This window comes from Hemitrygon akajei, chromosome 5 (assembly GCF_048418815.1).
Source record: "Hemitrygon akajei chromosome 5, sHemAka1.3, whole genome shotgun sequence".
NCBI classification, from domain to species: Eukaryota; Metazoa; Chordata; class Chondrichthyes; order Myliobatiformes; family Dasyatidae; genus Hemitrygon; species Hemitrygon akajei.
Genome location: NC_133128.1, coordinates 93,511,923 through 93,527,342, shown reverse-complemented (window position 1 = coordinate 93,527,342; position 15,420 = coordinate 93,511,923). Strand labels below are relative to the sequence as shown.

The 15,420-nt window shown below is 43.4% G+C and overlaps 1 protein-coding gene across 4 annotated transcripts in view; it reads right to left on the bottom strand.

Moving 5' to 3' along the window:
* The window catches only part of LOC140727996 (coagulation factor IX-like), a 34,524-nt gene extending 33,936 nt beyond the window's left edge, over window positions 1-588 (bottom strand). For 2 of the 4 annotated variants that reach the window (XM_073046070.1, XM_073046073.1), the window contains exons 1-2: window positions 419-587; window positions 164-324 (exon numbers count right to left, since the gene is read on the bottom strand). In XM_073046070.1, coding sequence (XP_072902171.1) covers window positions 164-324; window positions 419-497 — 240 coding nt within the window. In that variant the 5' untranslated portion in view covers window positions 498-587. Of the gene's footprint in view, window positions 1-163; window positions 325-418 lie in introns of all 4 variants that reach the window. The other 2 variants (XM_073046071.1, XM_073046072.1) reach the window with 2 other exon arrangements.
* Between the last annotated feature and the right edge of the window lie 14,832 nt (window positions 589-15,420).

The window sequence follows — 15,420 nt, the reverse complement described above, 5'->3', positions numbered from 1 at the left end:
CTTTAAATCATTAACTGTTTGTATTCCGCTGTTTTGTCTGTGGTCATTTGGGAAGCCCATCACCCATCCATTGCCCTGGCTTCTGCAGGGTACCGGCTACCTTTCCAATGAAGTGCATGTGATGCATGAAAGATGGAATGTGGCGTGGGGTGGGTTCACTCACCGTCTCCTCCTGGTTTTCAAACACTTCCCTCGCCTCCTCGAAGTTGCACTGTTCCTCTCTGCACTCTCGCTCTAAGTTGCCAGGTCTGAGTTCCTCCAGCAGGAAATTCCTACGTTTCTGTCTACTCAAAAGGCCGTGGGCATCATTACTGGAAAGAAAGACTGAGAGGAGATATGGTGTTATTTTTTAAGGCCACTGCTTTTCTCAACAATGACCTTTTCTGTAAATTGATTTTGCACTCCACGTTGAACAAACCTTGTTGATTTGCTTCTGTGGGGACAAATGATGAGAAAATGAGCCCCAGAAGCCATGTCGTTGTGAATAAGGTCCCCATAAAACCAGACCCTTCACTCTCTCCTTTCGATGGACTGTGCAGGAAGGATTAAAGTTCAGTGTCTGTCTGTCAGTTACTGGCGTTGTTTATTTTTGTGGTCAGTTATTACAGCAATTGACATTACTCTGAGCTCACGTTTACTGCATCACTTTGTTTGGTTCTCTGAAAAGTAATTAGGTCCAAACAATAAGCCTGGGGTAGGGGGAGGGGTGTGATCCCTACCTCCATTAAATTAACTAAATGCAGTATTGAGCACACACTCTACTCTAAAGACTGCTGACTGGGCAATGACATTACCTGGAATAAACGCAATGCATTCAGTTCAAACTGTGTTCCTATCAGACTTTCTCCAGTCTATCAGTGTCCAAATCTACCAGCCTTGCTCTCTTTTCCTTCATTTGTAGACACATTTGTAGACTTTGGAAATGCTTTTGTGGCCTTTTCCAGCTTCATGCATCTCTACAATTCTTCTTCTAAGGTCCTCTGAAAGTGTTTTTATATTGATGCATGGTGTACTTAAACAGATATTTCTTGTGAACAGTGGGCTTTGTCAATAACCTGACTTTGTGTGTCTTCTTTTATAGGGCAGGGTACCTCTACAACCCCCAACTCCAATCTCATCTCATTTATTGGAACACCCGATTCCAAATAGCTTTTGTAGAAAGCTTTATCCCAGAGGTTCACTTATTTTTTTCAACAAATACATGTAACATTGGATCATTTTTCTCAATAAATAAATGAACACATATAATGTTTTTGTGTTATTTATTTAATTGGGTTCTCTTTATCTAGTTTTGGGACTTAGATGAGATCTGATCCTATGTTAGGTCATATTTAAGCAGAAATAGAGGAAATTCTGCAGGATTTACAAGCTTTCTAGCACCATTGTATGCCTGAATCTTACCAATTCTCTTTTAAAAGGCTTCAACTTGTCAGTTGTAATTTTACTTACAATCATGTGCACCAATCTACTTTCATCAGGTCCTTTCCAATGCTGTTGAAATGGGCTTTCCAGCAACTCAGAACATTAATTTGAAATAAACCTGATCCCTTTACTTACTTTGAAATTTAAAGAATACTGATTGCTGTTCCCAAAGTGCTTCCCCTCTTCCACTTCCACGACTTGCCCAGGATCATTTCCTCCAGCTCATGGGACATCTCTGTATGCTGCCTCAAACTCTCTTGGATGCATTTAACGAATTCTACCCCATCTAAGCCCCTAACACTAAATCAATAACAGTCAATAATGGGAAACTTAAAATCACCTATTACAATAACTCTATTGCTCTTACACCTTTCTGTGATTTTCTGATGTGCAGTGTCTTCCTCTAATTTCTACTCACTATTCAAGATTCGAGTTTATGAATATGAAAACATGCAGTAGGATGTGTCAATTGTGTTAACAATGAGCACATCCAAGGGTGTGGTGGGGCAGCCCACAAGTATTGCCCATGTCCCAGCACCAACACAACATGCCCACAATGTCTGTGGAACAACACAGAACTCAACAAAACAGCATAACAAGCACCAAAAAGAAGCCCCATTCCTTCCTGCCACCCATACATATACAAGGGGATCTGGCAGCTGCAACTTGAAAGCTTTGGCAATTATGCACATTATGTTGATTTAATAGCTTCCTTCAAAACAGTAGGAAAATGGCCTATCTGGCAGTACTCTCCATCCCAGCTGAAAATCAAAAGACTGTAGATTTTGGAAATCTCCAGTGCCTTGTGGATTTCCTGTATGAAACTCCTGGTCTGTGAACCAAGTGGTATATGAAAGGCTTAATCAAAATCTCTTGATTTTATTTAGTCAGAACCAAGAACGTGTGTATTCTGAATCAATCCTCAATAACAAAGTCCTGATATGGGCACTGTTTCTTCCAATGAAACATACTCTGCAATGGTTGGCATTCTTCTGTTGAGGTACAGGAGATCTGTAAATTCACAAGTTCTATAATACGGCTTGCATTCGGTTAGCACCCAGCCTTTCCATGCAGCCCAGCGCTGACAGCCTGGCACAACGTGACCTCCAGCACCTTTGACTGGTGAACGACGACCTGGGCCCAGCTCAGGTTGCCCAACCAAGGCAGCCAACCTATGCCCCTGCCCCTAACACTCGACAGCATTGGCACAGTGTCCTTGAGGGCTGCACTGAGTCGAGCTCCACTGCAAACTCCCATTTCTGCTGTGTGTGTTATAGTGTAACCCCAGCAAGGTGATTCCCTCTCTTATATTGCCTCATTGAATTATCCTCCACGATATCTTCTGAATGTTGAGATAATGTTCTCCCTAATCAATAGTGAGACCCCTCCTGTCCTACTTTGCGTCTTCTTCTGTCTGGCATATCAGGCTGCCATTCTTATTATTCTCCCAACCATGATGACGACAATATATTCTTGCAAGTGGTGATCCATGCTCTCAGATCCTCTGACTGATGCAGTGAGCTTGCCAGATTCCTCTGCTCATGCTCCCTAAACTGCCTCTGTTTACACTCCCCACTGGACCTGTTTGTTCATTCTCTGCTTTGAGTCAGTTTCTTTACCTGTTGCCTTGTTTCCAACCACTCCATGTTACTTTAAACCCTTTTGAATAGCATGAGCACATTTCTCTGTGAGGATACTGGGGTCCCTCCAGTTTAGGTGCAACCCTTCCGTGTATAGATCCCACTTCCCCAGAAGTGATCCCAATGATCCAAGTATCTGAAGTCCTACCCCCAGCACCAACCCCTCAGCAACTTAGCTCTTCTAACCTCCTGTTTCTACAATATGATATGGGGAATAATCCTAAGATTACAGCCGTAGAGTTCTTGATTTTTAACCTGCCTAATTCCCTAAGTCATTCTGCAGTTCCTCATCCTTCTCTGTACTTACGTATGCCATCAGTGCCAACCTTTGGCTGATCTCTTCCCACCCAAATGTGTTCTGGATGTCGTCTGAGACATCTCTGACCCTGGCAGCTTAGTATTCTGGAGTCTCATGTTCAGTCACAGAAACACCTGTCAGTTCTCCTCACTAAAGAACCCCCAACTACTTCTAACTTAATCTCTCCCTCCTCTGCTGTTCTTCGGGGCTGACCATGCTGCCATAAATATGGCTGTTGCTTCTACTTTCCTCTGAAAAGCCAGTCTTTCCACCCAACATGATTCAAAACGATGTATGTGTCTGAGAGGGAAATGACAACAGGGGACTCCTGCATTAACTGCCTACTTGGTGGTCACCCACATCCTTCCTTGCTGTGTGACTCACTACCATCCGTGTATTTCTCACAACCCAGATGCTCCAGCTGCTCAGTGCCCTCTGACAGGACCTACAGCTGGGCGCACATTTTGACTCGAGAGATTCTGGCAGTTTTGGCAGTTGGACTGTGCAATCAAGAAAGCCGTTGATTAGACAATCAAGATTTGAATAGCTCAGACTCAGCAGAAAGCAGCTGATTGGGCAATTGAGGTCAGGTGACCAAGCAGTTTGAAAAGCTCAAACAAATAAATAGAGGGTTACCTCAAGCGGAGCGGCCTGTGGAAAGTGGCCAGTGAAGGAGTGGAGATTTGAGGCTTTGATGCGAGAGGCTTCGACGAGTAGAGGCTGAGGATGAGCTTCACTCCAAGTGAGGTAAGGCCGGGTAAGTTCCTTTCAAAGGAGAAAGTTTCAAAAGTTGAGGCAAGTATTGGGTAGGTCATGGCAGCTGAGATCGGCCCCGTGGTTTGTTCATCCTGCAGCATGTGGGAAATCAGGGATACTTCCAGTGTTCCTGACGACTATGTGTGCAGGAAGTGTGTCCAACTGCAGCTTCTGGCAGACCGCATTGTGCGTCCGGAGCTGCAATTGGATTCATACTGGAGCATCTGCGATACTGAGAAAGTCGTGAATAGCACGTTCAGTGAGTTGGCCACACAGCAGGTAAAGGCTACACAGGCAGAAAGGGAAGGGGTGGCCACTAGACAGCGTAGCAGTAGGCAGGTAGTGCAGGAGTCCCCTGGGGTCATCTCCCTCCTAAACAGATATACTGTTTTGGATACTGTTGGGGGAGATGTCTGATCAGGGGAAGGCAGCAGCAGCTGAGTTCATTGCACCATGGGTGGCTCTGCGGCACAGGAGGGAAGGAAGAGGAGTGGGAGAGCTATAGTGATAGGGGATTCGATTGTAAGGGGAATAGATAGGCGTTTCTGCAGCCACAAACGAGACTCCAGGATGGTATGTTGCCTCCCTGGTGCAAGGGTCAAGGATGTCTCTGAGCGGCTGCAGTACATTCTGGAATGGGAGGGTGAACAGCCGGTGGTCGTGGTGCACATAGGTACCAACGATATAGGTAAAAAACGGGATGAGGTCCTACAAGGTGAATTTAGGGAATCAGGAGATAAACTAAAAAGTAGGACCACAAAGGTAATAATCTCTGGATTACTATCAGTGCCATGTGCTAGTCAGAGTAGAAATAGGAAGATATTTCAGTTGAATACGTGGCTTGAAAAATGGTGCAAGGGGGAGGGATTCAAATTTCTGAGGCATTGGAACCAGTTCTGGGGGAGGTGGGACCGGTATAAACAGGACGGTCTGCACCTGGGCTGGACTGGAACCAATGTCCTAGGGGGAGTGTTTGCTACTGCTGTTCAGGAGGCTTTAAACTAATGTGGCAGGGGGATGGGAACAAGTGCAGAGAGACAGAGGGGTGTAAAATGAGGGTAGAAGCAAAAAGTAGTAAGGTGAAAAGTAAAATGGCAGGCAGGCAAATCCAGGGCAAAAAGCAAAAAGGGCCACTTTTCAACATAATTGTATAAGGGCTAAGAGTGTTGTAAAAACAAGCCTGAAAGCTTTGTGTGTCAATGCGAGGAGCATTCGTAACAAGGTGGATGAATTGAATGTGCAGATAGTTATTAATGAATATGATATAGTTGGGATCACAGAGACATGGCTCCAGGGTGACCAAGGATGGGAGCTCAACATTCAGGGATATTCAAGATTCAGGAGGGATAGACAGGAAAGAAAAGGAGGTGGGGTAACTTTGCTGGTTAGAGAAGAGATTAACGCAATAGAAAAGAAGGACATTAGCCTGGAGGATGTGGAATCGATATGGGTAGAGCTGCATAACACTAAGGGGCAGAAAACACTGGTGGGAGTTGTGTACAGGCCACCTAACAGTAGTAGTGAGGTTGGGGATGGCATTAAACAGGAAATTAGAAATGCGTGCAATAAAGGAACAGTAGTTATAATGGGTGACTTCAATCTACATATAGATTGGGTGAACCAAATTGGTAAGGGTGCTGAGGAAGAGGATTTCTTGGAATGTATGTGGGATGGTTTTCTGAACCAACATGTCGAGGAACCAACTAGAGAGCAGGCCATTCTAGATTGGGTATTGAGCAATGAGGAAGGGTTAGTTAGCAATCTTGTCGTGCGAGGCCCCTTGGGTAAGAGTGACCATAATATGGTGGAATTCTTCATTAAGATGGAGAGTAACATAGTTAATTCAGAAACAAAGGTTCTGAACTTAAAGAAGGGTAACTTTGAAGGTATGAGACGTGAATTAGCTAAGGTAGACTGGCAAATGATACTTCAAGGGTTGACGGTGGATAACCATTTAAAGATCGCATGGATGAACTACAACACTTGTTCATTCCAGTTTGGCAAAAGAATAAACCAGGGAAGGTAGTGCACCTGTGGCTGACAAGGGAAATTAGGGATAGTATCAAGTCCAAAGAAGAAACATATAAATTAGCAAAAAAAAGTGGCACACCTGAGGACTGGGAGAAATTCAGAGACCAGCAGAGGAGGACAAAGGGCTTAATTAGGAAAGGGAAAAAAGATTATGAGAGAAAGCTGGCAGGGAACATAAAAACTGACTGTAAAAGCTTTTATAGATACATGAAAAGAAAAAGATCGGTCAAGACAAATGTAGGTCCTTTACAGTCAGAAACAGGTGAATTGATCATAGGGAACAAAGACATGGCAGACCAATTGAATAGCTACTTTGGTTCTGTCTTCACTAAGGAGGACATAAATAATCTTCCGGAAATAGTAAGGGACCGAGGGTCTAGTGAGATGGAGGAATTGAGGGAAATACATGTTAGTAGGGAAGTGGTATTAGATAAATTGAAGGGATTAAAGGCAGATAAATCCCCAGGACCAGATGGTCTGCATCCCTGAGTGCTTAAGGAAGTAGCCCAAGAAATAGTGGATACATTAGTGTTAATTTTTCAAAATTCCTTAGATTCTGGATTAGTTCCTGAGGATTGGAGGATGGCTAATGTAACCCCACTTTTTAAAAAAGGAGGGAGAGAGAAACCAGGGAATTATAGACCGGTGAGTCTGACATTGGTGGTGGGGAAAATGCTAGAGTCGGTTATCAAAGATATGATAACAGCACATTTGGAAAGAGGTGAAATCATCAGACAAAGTCAGCATGGATTTGTGAAAGGAAAATCATGTCTGACGAATCTTATAGAATTTTTTGAAGATGTAACTAGTAGAGTGGATAGGGGAGAGCCAGTGGATGTGGTATATTTAGATTTTCAAAGGCTTTTGACAACGTCCCACACAGGAGATTGGTGTGCAAACTTAAAGCACACGGTATTGGGGGTATGGTATTGATGTGGATAGAGAATTGGTTGGCAGACAGGAAGCAAAGAGTGAGAGTAAACGGGACCTTTTCAGAATGGCAGGCAGTGACTAGTGGAGTACCGCAAGGCTCAGTGCTGGGACCCCAGTTGTTTACAATATATATTAATGATTTAGACGAGGGAATTAAATGCAGCATCTCCAAGTCTGCGGATGACACGAAGCTGGGCAGCGGTATTAGCTGTGAGGAGGATGCTAAGAGGATGCAGGGTGACTTGGATAGGTTAGGTGAGTGGGCAAATTCATGGCAGATGTAATTTAATGTGGATAAATGTGAGGTTATCCACTTTGGTTGCAAGAACAGGAAAACAGATTATTATCTGAACGGTGGCTGATTAGGAAAAGGGGAGGTGCAACGAGACCTGGGTGTCATTGTACACCAATCATTGAAGGTGGGCATGCAGGTACAGCAGGCGGTGAAAAAGGCAAATGGTATGTTGGCATTCATAGCAAAAGGATTTGAGTACAGGAGCAGGGAGGTTCTACTGCAGTTGTACAAGGCCTTGGTAAGACCACACCTAGAATATTGTGTGCAGTTTTGGTCCCCTAATCTGAGGAAAGATATTCTTGCCATAGAGGGAGTACAGAGAAGGTTCACCAGATTGATTCCTGGGATGGCAGGACTTTCATATGAAGAAAGACTGGATCGCCTAGGCTTATACTCACTGGAATTTAGAAGATTGAGGGGGGATCTTATTGAAACGTATAAAATTCTAAAGGGATTGGACAGGCTAGATGCAGGAAGATTGTTTCCGATGTTGGGGAAGTCCAGAACGAGGGGTCACAGTTTAAGGATAAAGGGGAAGCCTTTTAGGACCGAGATGAGGGAAAATTTCTTCACACAGAGAGTGGTGAATCTGTGGAATTCTCTGCCACAGGAAATAGTTGAGGCCAGTTCATTGGCTATATTTAAGAGGCAGTTAGATATGGCCCTTGTGGCTAAAGGGATCGGGGGGTATGGAGAGAAAGCAGGTACAGGGTTCTGAGTTGGATGATCAGTCAAGATCATACTGAATGGCGGTGCAGGCTCGAAGGGCCGAATGGCCTACTCCTGCACCTATTTTCTATGTTTCTATTCCTCAGGTATAATAATCAGGAACACCAGAAATGTACCGGATCTCTGTCAACCTGCTGGAGGAACATGGAAATCTTCTCTGCTCTTCTCACTATAGAACACCCCATCACTATTGCTTCCTGAGTTTCCAGTTTATTCCATCCTTTCTGCTAAGAGAAAATACAAGAAATACAAAGCATAGTATGGCTTTCTATGTGTTAATAGTGTTGTCAAGTTAATACTTTTACAGCATCATCATCTTAATATATTCTATGACCAAAACACTAATGCCATTCATGGTTTCTTTGAAAAATAGCCCCTGCAAGTGTTGGTGTGGCTTTTTCATAGATTCCAGCCCTTCACTGCTGAGTGGTAACAGGACCTTAGGTTGTAGTCTTCCCCCAAGAAACCTCTACATTATCTGCACCAAGTTTCAATGTGTCCTTTATCGTATGCAGCCTGGAACGTGCAGGGTGGCATAATTCCCTTACAGTGGAGGACCAAGTATCAGGCAGATCAAAGCACATCTTTCACTGAGTTGATCTTTCTGCAATACCTGACTTAGTTCTGTGCAATGCCCCATAAATCAGGTTGCACTGCTGCTTGGGTCTAACTGTGACAAGGACACCTGCATCCTTCAAACAAGTGGGAAACCATCTTCTCCCTCTCATAATCATCCTAAGATCAGTATGCACTGGGAGTGATACTCTGACCATACAGAAGGAGCTGACCGGAAGGGCCCCTGGGACGATTCCAGAATAATAAGAAGAGTGAGGGAAAGGAGGTCAAGCTAGAAGGTACTAGGTGGATGGAAGGGCTGGTGGGTGAAGTGAGAAACTGGGAGGGAGGTGATAGGTGGAAAAGGCAAAGGTCTGGAGAAGAAGGAATCTGATAGGAGAGGAGAGTTGACTACGGGAGAAAGAGAAGGAGGAAGAGCACCAGAGGAAGATGATAGGCAGCTGAGGAGATGAGGTAAGAGTCCAGTGTAACGAATTGAAGAAGAGGGAAAGGGGAGGGGAAAATTACTGGAAGTTGTAGAAATCTGTGTTCATCCTATGAGGTTGTAGGGTACCTAGATGGAATATGAGGAGTTGGTTCTCCAACCTGAGAGTGGCCTCATTGTGGTATAAGAGCAGGCCATGGACCAACATGTCAGACCAGGAAGGGGGAACAGGAAAAAAATGGTTCGCCACTGGGAAATTCTGCTTTTTGCAGGTGTAGCAGAGTTGCTTGACAAAGCAGTCCAACAATCTTCATCAAGTCTTCCAATACAGAGGAGGCCGCATCAGGAGCACCAGATATAGTAGACGACCTCCAACAGATTTAGATATGAAGTTTTGTCTCATCTGGAAGGACTGTTTGGGGCCTCGAATGGAGGTGAGAGGTGGTGAATGGACAGGTGTAGCACTTATAACCATATAACCATATAACAATCACAGCACGGAAACAGGCCATTCCGGCCCTCCTAGTCCGTGCCGAACTCTTAATCTCACCTAGTCCCACCTACCCTCACTCAGCCCATAACCCTCCACTCCTTTCCTGTCCATATACCTATCCAATTTTACCTTAAATGACACAACTGAACTGGCCTCTATTACTTCTACAGGAAGCTCATTCCACACAGCTATCACTCTCTGAGTAAAGAAATACCCCCTCGTGTTTCCCTTAAACTTTTGCCCCCTAACTCTCAAATCATGTCCTCTCATTTGAATCTCCCCTACTCTCAATGGAAACAGCCTATTCACGTCAACTCTATCTATCCCTCTCAAAATTTTAAATACCTCGATCAAATCCCCCCTCAACCTTCTACGCTCCAATGAATAGAGACCTAACTTGTTCAACCTTTCTCTGTAACTTAAGTGCTGAAACCCAGGTAACATCCTAGTAAATCATCTCTGCACTCTCTCTAATTTATTGATATCTTTCCTATAATTCGGTGACCAGAACTGTACACAATATTCCAAATTTGGCCTTACCAATGCTTTGTACAATTTTAACATTACATCCCAACTTCTGTACTCAATGCTCTGATTTATAAAGGCCAGCATTCCAAAAGTCTTCTTCACCACCCTATCTACATGAGACTCCACCTTCAGGGAACTATGCACTGTTATTCCTAGATCTCTCTGTTCCACCTGCATTCCTCAATGCCCTACCATTTACCCTGTATGTTCTATTTGGATTATTCCTGCCTAAATGTAGAACCTCACACTTCTCAGCATTAAACTCCATCTGCCAATGTTCAGCCCATTCTTCTAACCGGCATAAATCTCCCTGCAAGCTTTGAAAACCCACCTCATTATCCACAACACCTCCTACCTTAGTATCACCAGCATATTTACTAATCCAATTTACCACCCCATCATCCAGATCATTTATGTATATTACAAACAACATTGGGCCCAAAACAGATCCCTGAGGCACCCCGCTAGTCACCGGCCTCCATCCCGATAAACAATTATCCACCACTACTCTCTGGCATCTCCCATCTAGCCACTGTTGAATCCATTTTATTACTCCAGCATTAATACCTAACGACTGAACCTTCTTAACTAACCTTCCATGTGGAACTTTGTCAAAGGCCTTGCTGAAGTCCATATAGACTACATCCACTGCCTTACCCTCGTCAACATTCCTCGTAACTTCTTCAAAAAATTCAATAAGGTTTGTCAAACATGACCTTCCACGCACAAATCCATGCTGGCTACTCCTAATCAGATCCTGTCTATCCAGATAATTATAAATACTACCTCTAAGAATACTTTCCATTAATTGTGCCACTTGCAGGAATAAGAACCAAGAGAGATTAGTGGGGAGGAATGAATTCACAAGGGAATCACTGAAGTAGTGATCCCTGGGAAAGCAGAGAGTAGGGGGGAGGTAAAGATGTGTTTGATGGTAAGTCCCGCTGAAGATGGTGGAAGTTGCAGAGAATGATGTGTTGGATCTGGAGGCTCATGGAAGGGTAGGTGAGGACAAGACAAGCTCCATCCCTCTTAAGGTGGCGGGAAGATGGGGTGAGCACCAACGTCCGGGAAATGAAGGAGATGTGAGTGAGGACAGCATCAATGGTAGAGGAAGAGAAACTCCATTCTTTGAAGAAGGAGGGCACCTCTGATGTCCTGGAAAGGAAAGCCTTATCCTGGGAACGGATGTAGCGGAGACAAAGGAACTGAGAAAAGGGAATGGCATTTTTACATGGGGAGCAGTATAATCAAGATAGCAGTGGGAATCAGTGGGTTTATAAAAGTTATTGGTAGACAGTTTGTGTCTGGAAATGGAGCCAAAGAGATTGAGAAAGGGGAGAGAGGTGTCAGAAACAGATCAAGTGAATTTAAGGACATCCTGGAAGCTGGAGACAATGTTGATGAAATGGACAAGTTCAGCATGGGTGCATGAAGCAGCACTAATGCAGTTGTCAGTGTAGCAGAGAGTTGGAGAGAATTACTGGGGAAAACTTGGAACATGGGCTGTTCCATGTAGCCAATGAAAAGGCAAGTATAGCTGGTGCATATGAGGATGCCCATGGCCAAACCTTGCGTTTGGAGAAAGTGGGAGGAGCTGAAAGAGCAACTGTTGAGGGTGAGGAGGAGGGAGGTGGTGGAGGGAATTGGTTGGGTCTCTTGTCAAGTCAGAATGCACAGAACTTTTAGGCCTTCTTGATGGGGGTAGAAGTGAATAGTGACTGGACATCCATGCTGAAAATGAGATGATCAGGGCCAGGGAATTGAAAGCTGCTGAGGAGATTGAGACCATGTGAAGTGTCACTGATGTGGGTGGGAAGCGACTGAACCCAAGTACCCGTATGCAGATATGAGTTCAGTGGAACAGGAGTAAGCAGAAGCAATGGGCCTGCCCTGACAGTCAGCTTACTGCATCTTGTTGAAGTCTGATGATGTGGCATTCTGCCAGATGATTTAGACAGTTTGCTCAGGGAATAGTCCAGGAATCCACTGAGTCTTATGTCTCACAGTTTCAGAAAGGCAATCTGTGCTGACCACTGCTTATTACTGTGGTCACCTGGTAGAACCTCAGTACAGAGTAGCTCTTGATGCCCGCATACATTGGTTCCAATTACAGTCCAATGCGGCCACACAGAAAGGTGGTCATCAGGATGAGGGCAATGTTACGTGTGTTTTTACACCATTGTCAATGGACATGTATTGAGACCTATTGGACTCAAGAAAGCACAGAACCTAATATATTCTTAGTTCTTGTTGAGCCTGCCAGGACCTCCCCCCACTCAAGGAAGACTTCATTTAATTTAAATTTGCTTAAGATAATTCCAGCACACAATATTTTTTCCTATGTGATCAAACTTCTAGTCTCCATGCTTATCAAAACTTCCTGTAATTCTGAAGGGGCAGTGTGATGATAATGGATTTACTGACTGTGAAGTTCAAAACTCAAGTGAAGGTAGCTATAGGTACCCTCACAAAAGGGAGGTAATACTGTAGCCACTAACTGCTCTTCAAAGGCTATATCATTTCCCTGTTTATCCTCCATGGCAAGTTTAGCTGCCATTACTCACTATTTCAGTGGTGGGGCCCCCCTCCCTCCCCTCTAGTGTGTGCACAAATTTAAACTGTGCACAAAAGGCCGTCACCCTCTACCTCGCTAGCATGTTAAGTGTATTTCACAATCGTACACAATCACATTTCCTTTTCCAGTAAAATATTCCCCAAACTTCAAGCCCAACTGCGTTATTCACAAACAAGTTTTATTGCTTATTACTGATAACTATGCATAGTTATCATAACTAACCACAGAACCAGGTTTCTTGTAGATGCAAATGATCAGTCTTGCTTTCTGTGATTGTATTGCTTCTGACCATTCCCAAGTATATGGGAATATATCAATGGAGCAGGATGGGTCACTTAATTCTTTGGGTCTGCTCTGCCATTTATGAATATCTAAATATAATCTCAACTCCTATCTAACCATGTCAACTTTTCATTTCCTTGTTTACATCTCCCTTAAAAAAAACAAATTCTGCTTCCATTGCTCTAATGAGGAAGAGATTCAATCTCTGAGAGAATGTTTCATCTTACCTCTGCTTTGAATGGGTGCTAGCAGTTTTTAAACTGGTCATAGTTCTGGAATCTCCCTTAAACAAGGAGACCAATACTCTATGAATATGCAATACGCTAGATGGGATTACATGGCCTTCCTTATTTCTGTATTCAATACCCCCAGCAACAACTTTCTTTTAACCTTCTTAATTGCTTGTCATACTAGTATTTTGTGAATCATGGATTAGATCACCCAGATCTCTCTGCATCTTAAAGCTGTCTCATGTTTTAGATTAAGTGTTTTTTTTGTATCTTCTTCCATAATGGACAAATTCATATTCTTTCACATTAAAATCCATTCGTCAGATCTTTGCTCATCTATTATTTAATTTATCTGTATCTCTTTGTAAGCTCCTTATATCTTCTTCACTACAAGCATCCTACCTATCATTGTGTTAGTTTCAAATTCAGTACCAATACTTCTATATTCATGCAATCATTTATATAAATTGCAAATACTCTCTACAGTTTCCTGTTAACTAATCAGTCTTCCATCCACACTAATATCTCCTTCATCAAATCTTTTGACTGGCGCCTTGTCAGATATGTTCTGAAAATCTAAGTGTGATTTATCCGCGGGTTCCTCTTTATGCAAAGCACACTGTTTCAGTTAATATTATGAAGACTCTCCAATATTATCTTAGACCTGGTACTTTTTTTTACCCCATTAAAGTCAAGTCTTAAGGTGGATAAGTCACCTGGACCAGATGGACTACATCCCAGAGCCCTGAGAGAGGTTACTAAAGAAATAACGGATGTATTGGTCATGATCTTTCAAGAATCACTTGAATCTGTCATGGTCCTGGAGAACCGGAAAATTGAAAATGTCCACTCTTTAAAAAGAGGAAATTATAGACCAGTTAGCATAAGCTCTGGTTGGGAAAGTGTTGGAGTCCATTACTAAGGACGAGGCTTAGGGGTACTTTGAGACTAATGATAAAATAAGTCAAAATCAGCATGGTTTCTGTAAAGGGATATCTTGCAAGCAAAGTGGAAAAAGGAGAGGCAGTGGATGTCATTTAATTGGATTTTAGAGGGCATCTGATAAAGTGCCACACATGAGACATGAGATAAAATCCCAAGGCGTTACAGGAAAGATACTGGCATGGGTAGAGGAATGGCTGACAAGGCAGAGGGCAGTTAATAGGAATAAAGGGATCCTTTTCTGGTTGGCTGCCAGTGACTAGTGGTGTTCCTCAGGGGTTAGTATTGGGACCACTACTTTTCACATTTGTCAATGATTTAGATAATGGAATTGATGGCTTTGTGGCAAAGTTTACAGGTGATGTGAAGAAGATAGGTGGAGGGGATAGGTAGTGCTGAGGAAGCAATGGGATTGCAGCAGGACTTAGACAAATTGGAAGAATGGGCAAAAAATTGGCAGATGGAATACAGTGTTGGGAAATGTAAGATAGTGCATTTTGGTAAAAGGAACAGTAGTGCAGACTATTATCTAAATAGGGAAAAAATTCAAACATCAGAGGTGCAGAGTCCTCTTGCAAGACTCCCAGAAGGTTAACTCAGAGGTTGAGTCTGGTAAAGGAGGCAAATGCAATGTTGGCATTTATTTCAAGGGGAATAGAATATAAGAGCAAGGAATGCTGAAGTTTCATAAGACACTAGTCAGGCCGCACTTGGACTATTGTCAAAATTTTTGGGCCCCTTATCTCAGAAAGGATGTGTTGACATTGGAGAGAGTCCAGAGGAGATACAGGAGGGTAGTTCTAGGGATGAAGGGGTTAACATATAAGGAGTGTTTGGCCTGTACTCACTGGAATTTAGAAGAATGTGTGAGGATCTCATTGAAACTTACCGAATATTGAAAGGACTAGATAAGGTGGATGTGGGGAGGATGTTTCCTCTGGTGCAGGGATATGGTGAGAGGGCAGGTGTACAGGGTTGAGAGGGATCCGGGATCAGTCATGATGGAATGGCGGAGTAAACTCAATGGGCCGAATGGCCTAATTCTACTCCTATGTCTTATGGTCTTACGAAATATTCCCAAAACAGTTTCTAATGCTCCTTAATTTCACACAAACATTTTCTGAAGTGCTTTTTATGCCAAATTGTAATCTGTTACGTTTGACAGTTATTGTCCCTCCTGTACCTGCTCACGTTTTCATGTAACGTGCTGCAGTCTTCCTCAGTGTAATAAAACCTGTCCAGTTTGGTATTGCATGTGAATTG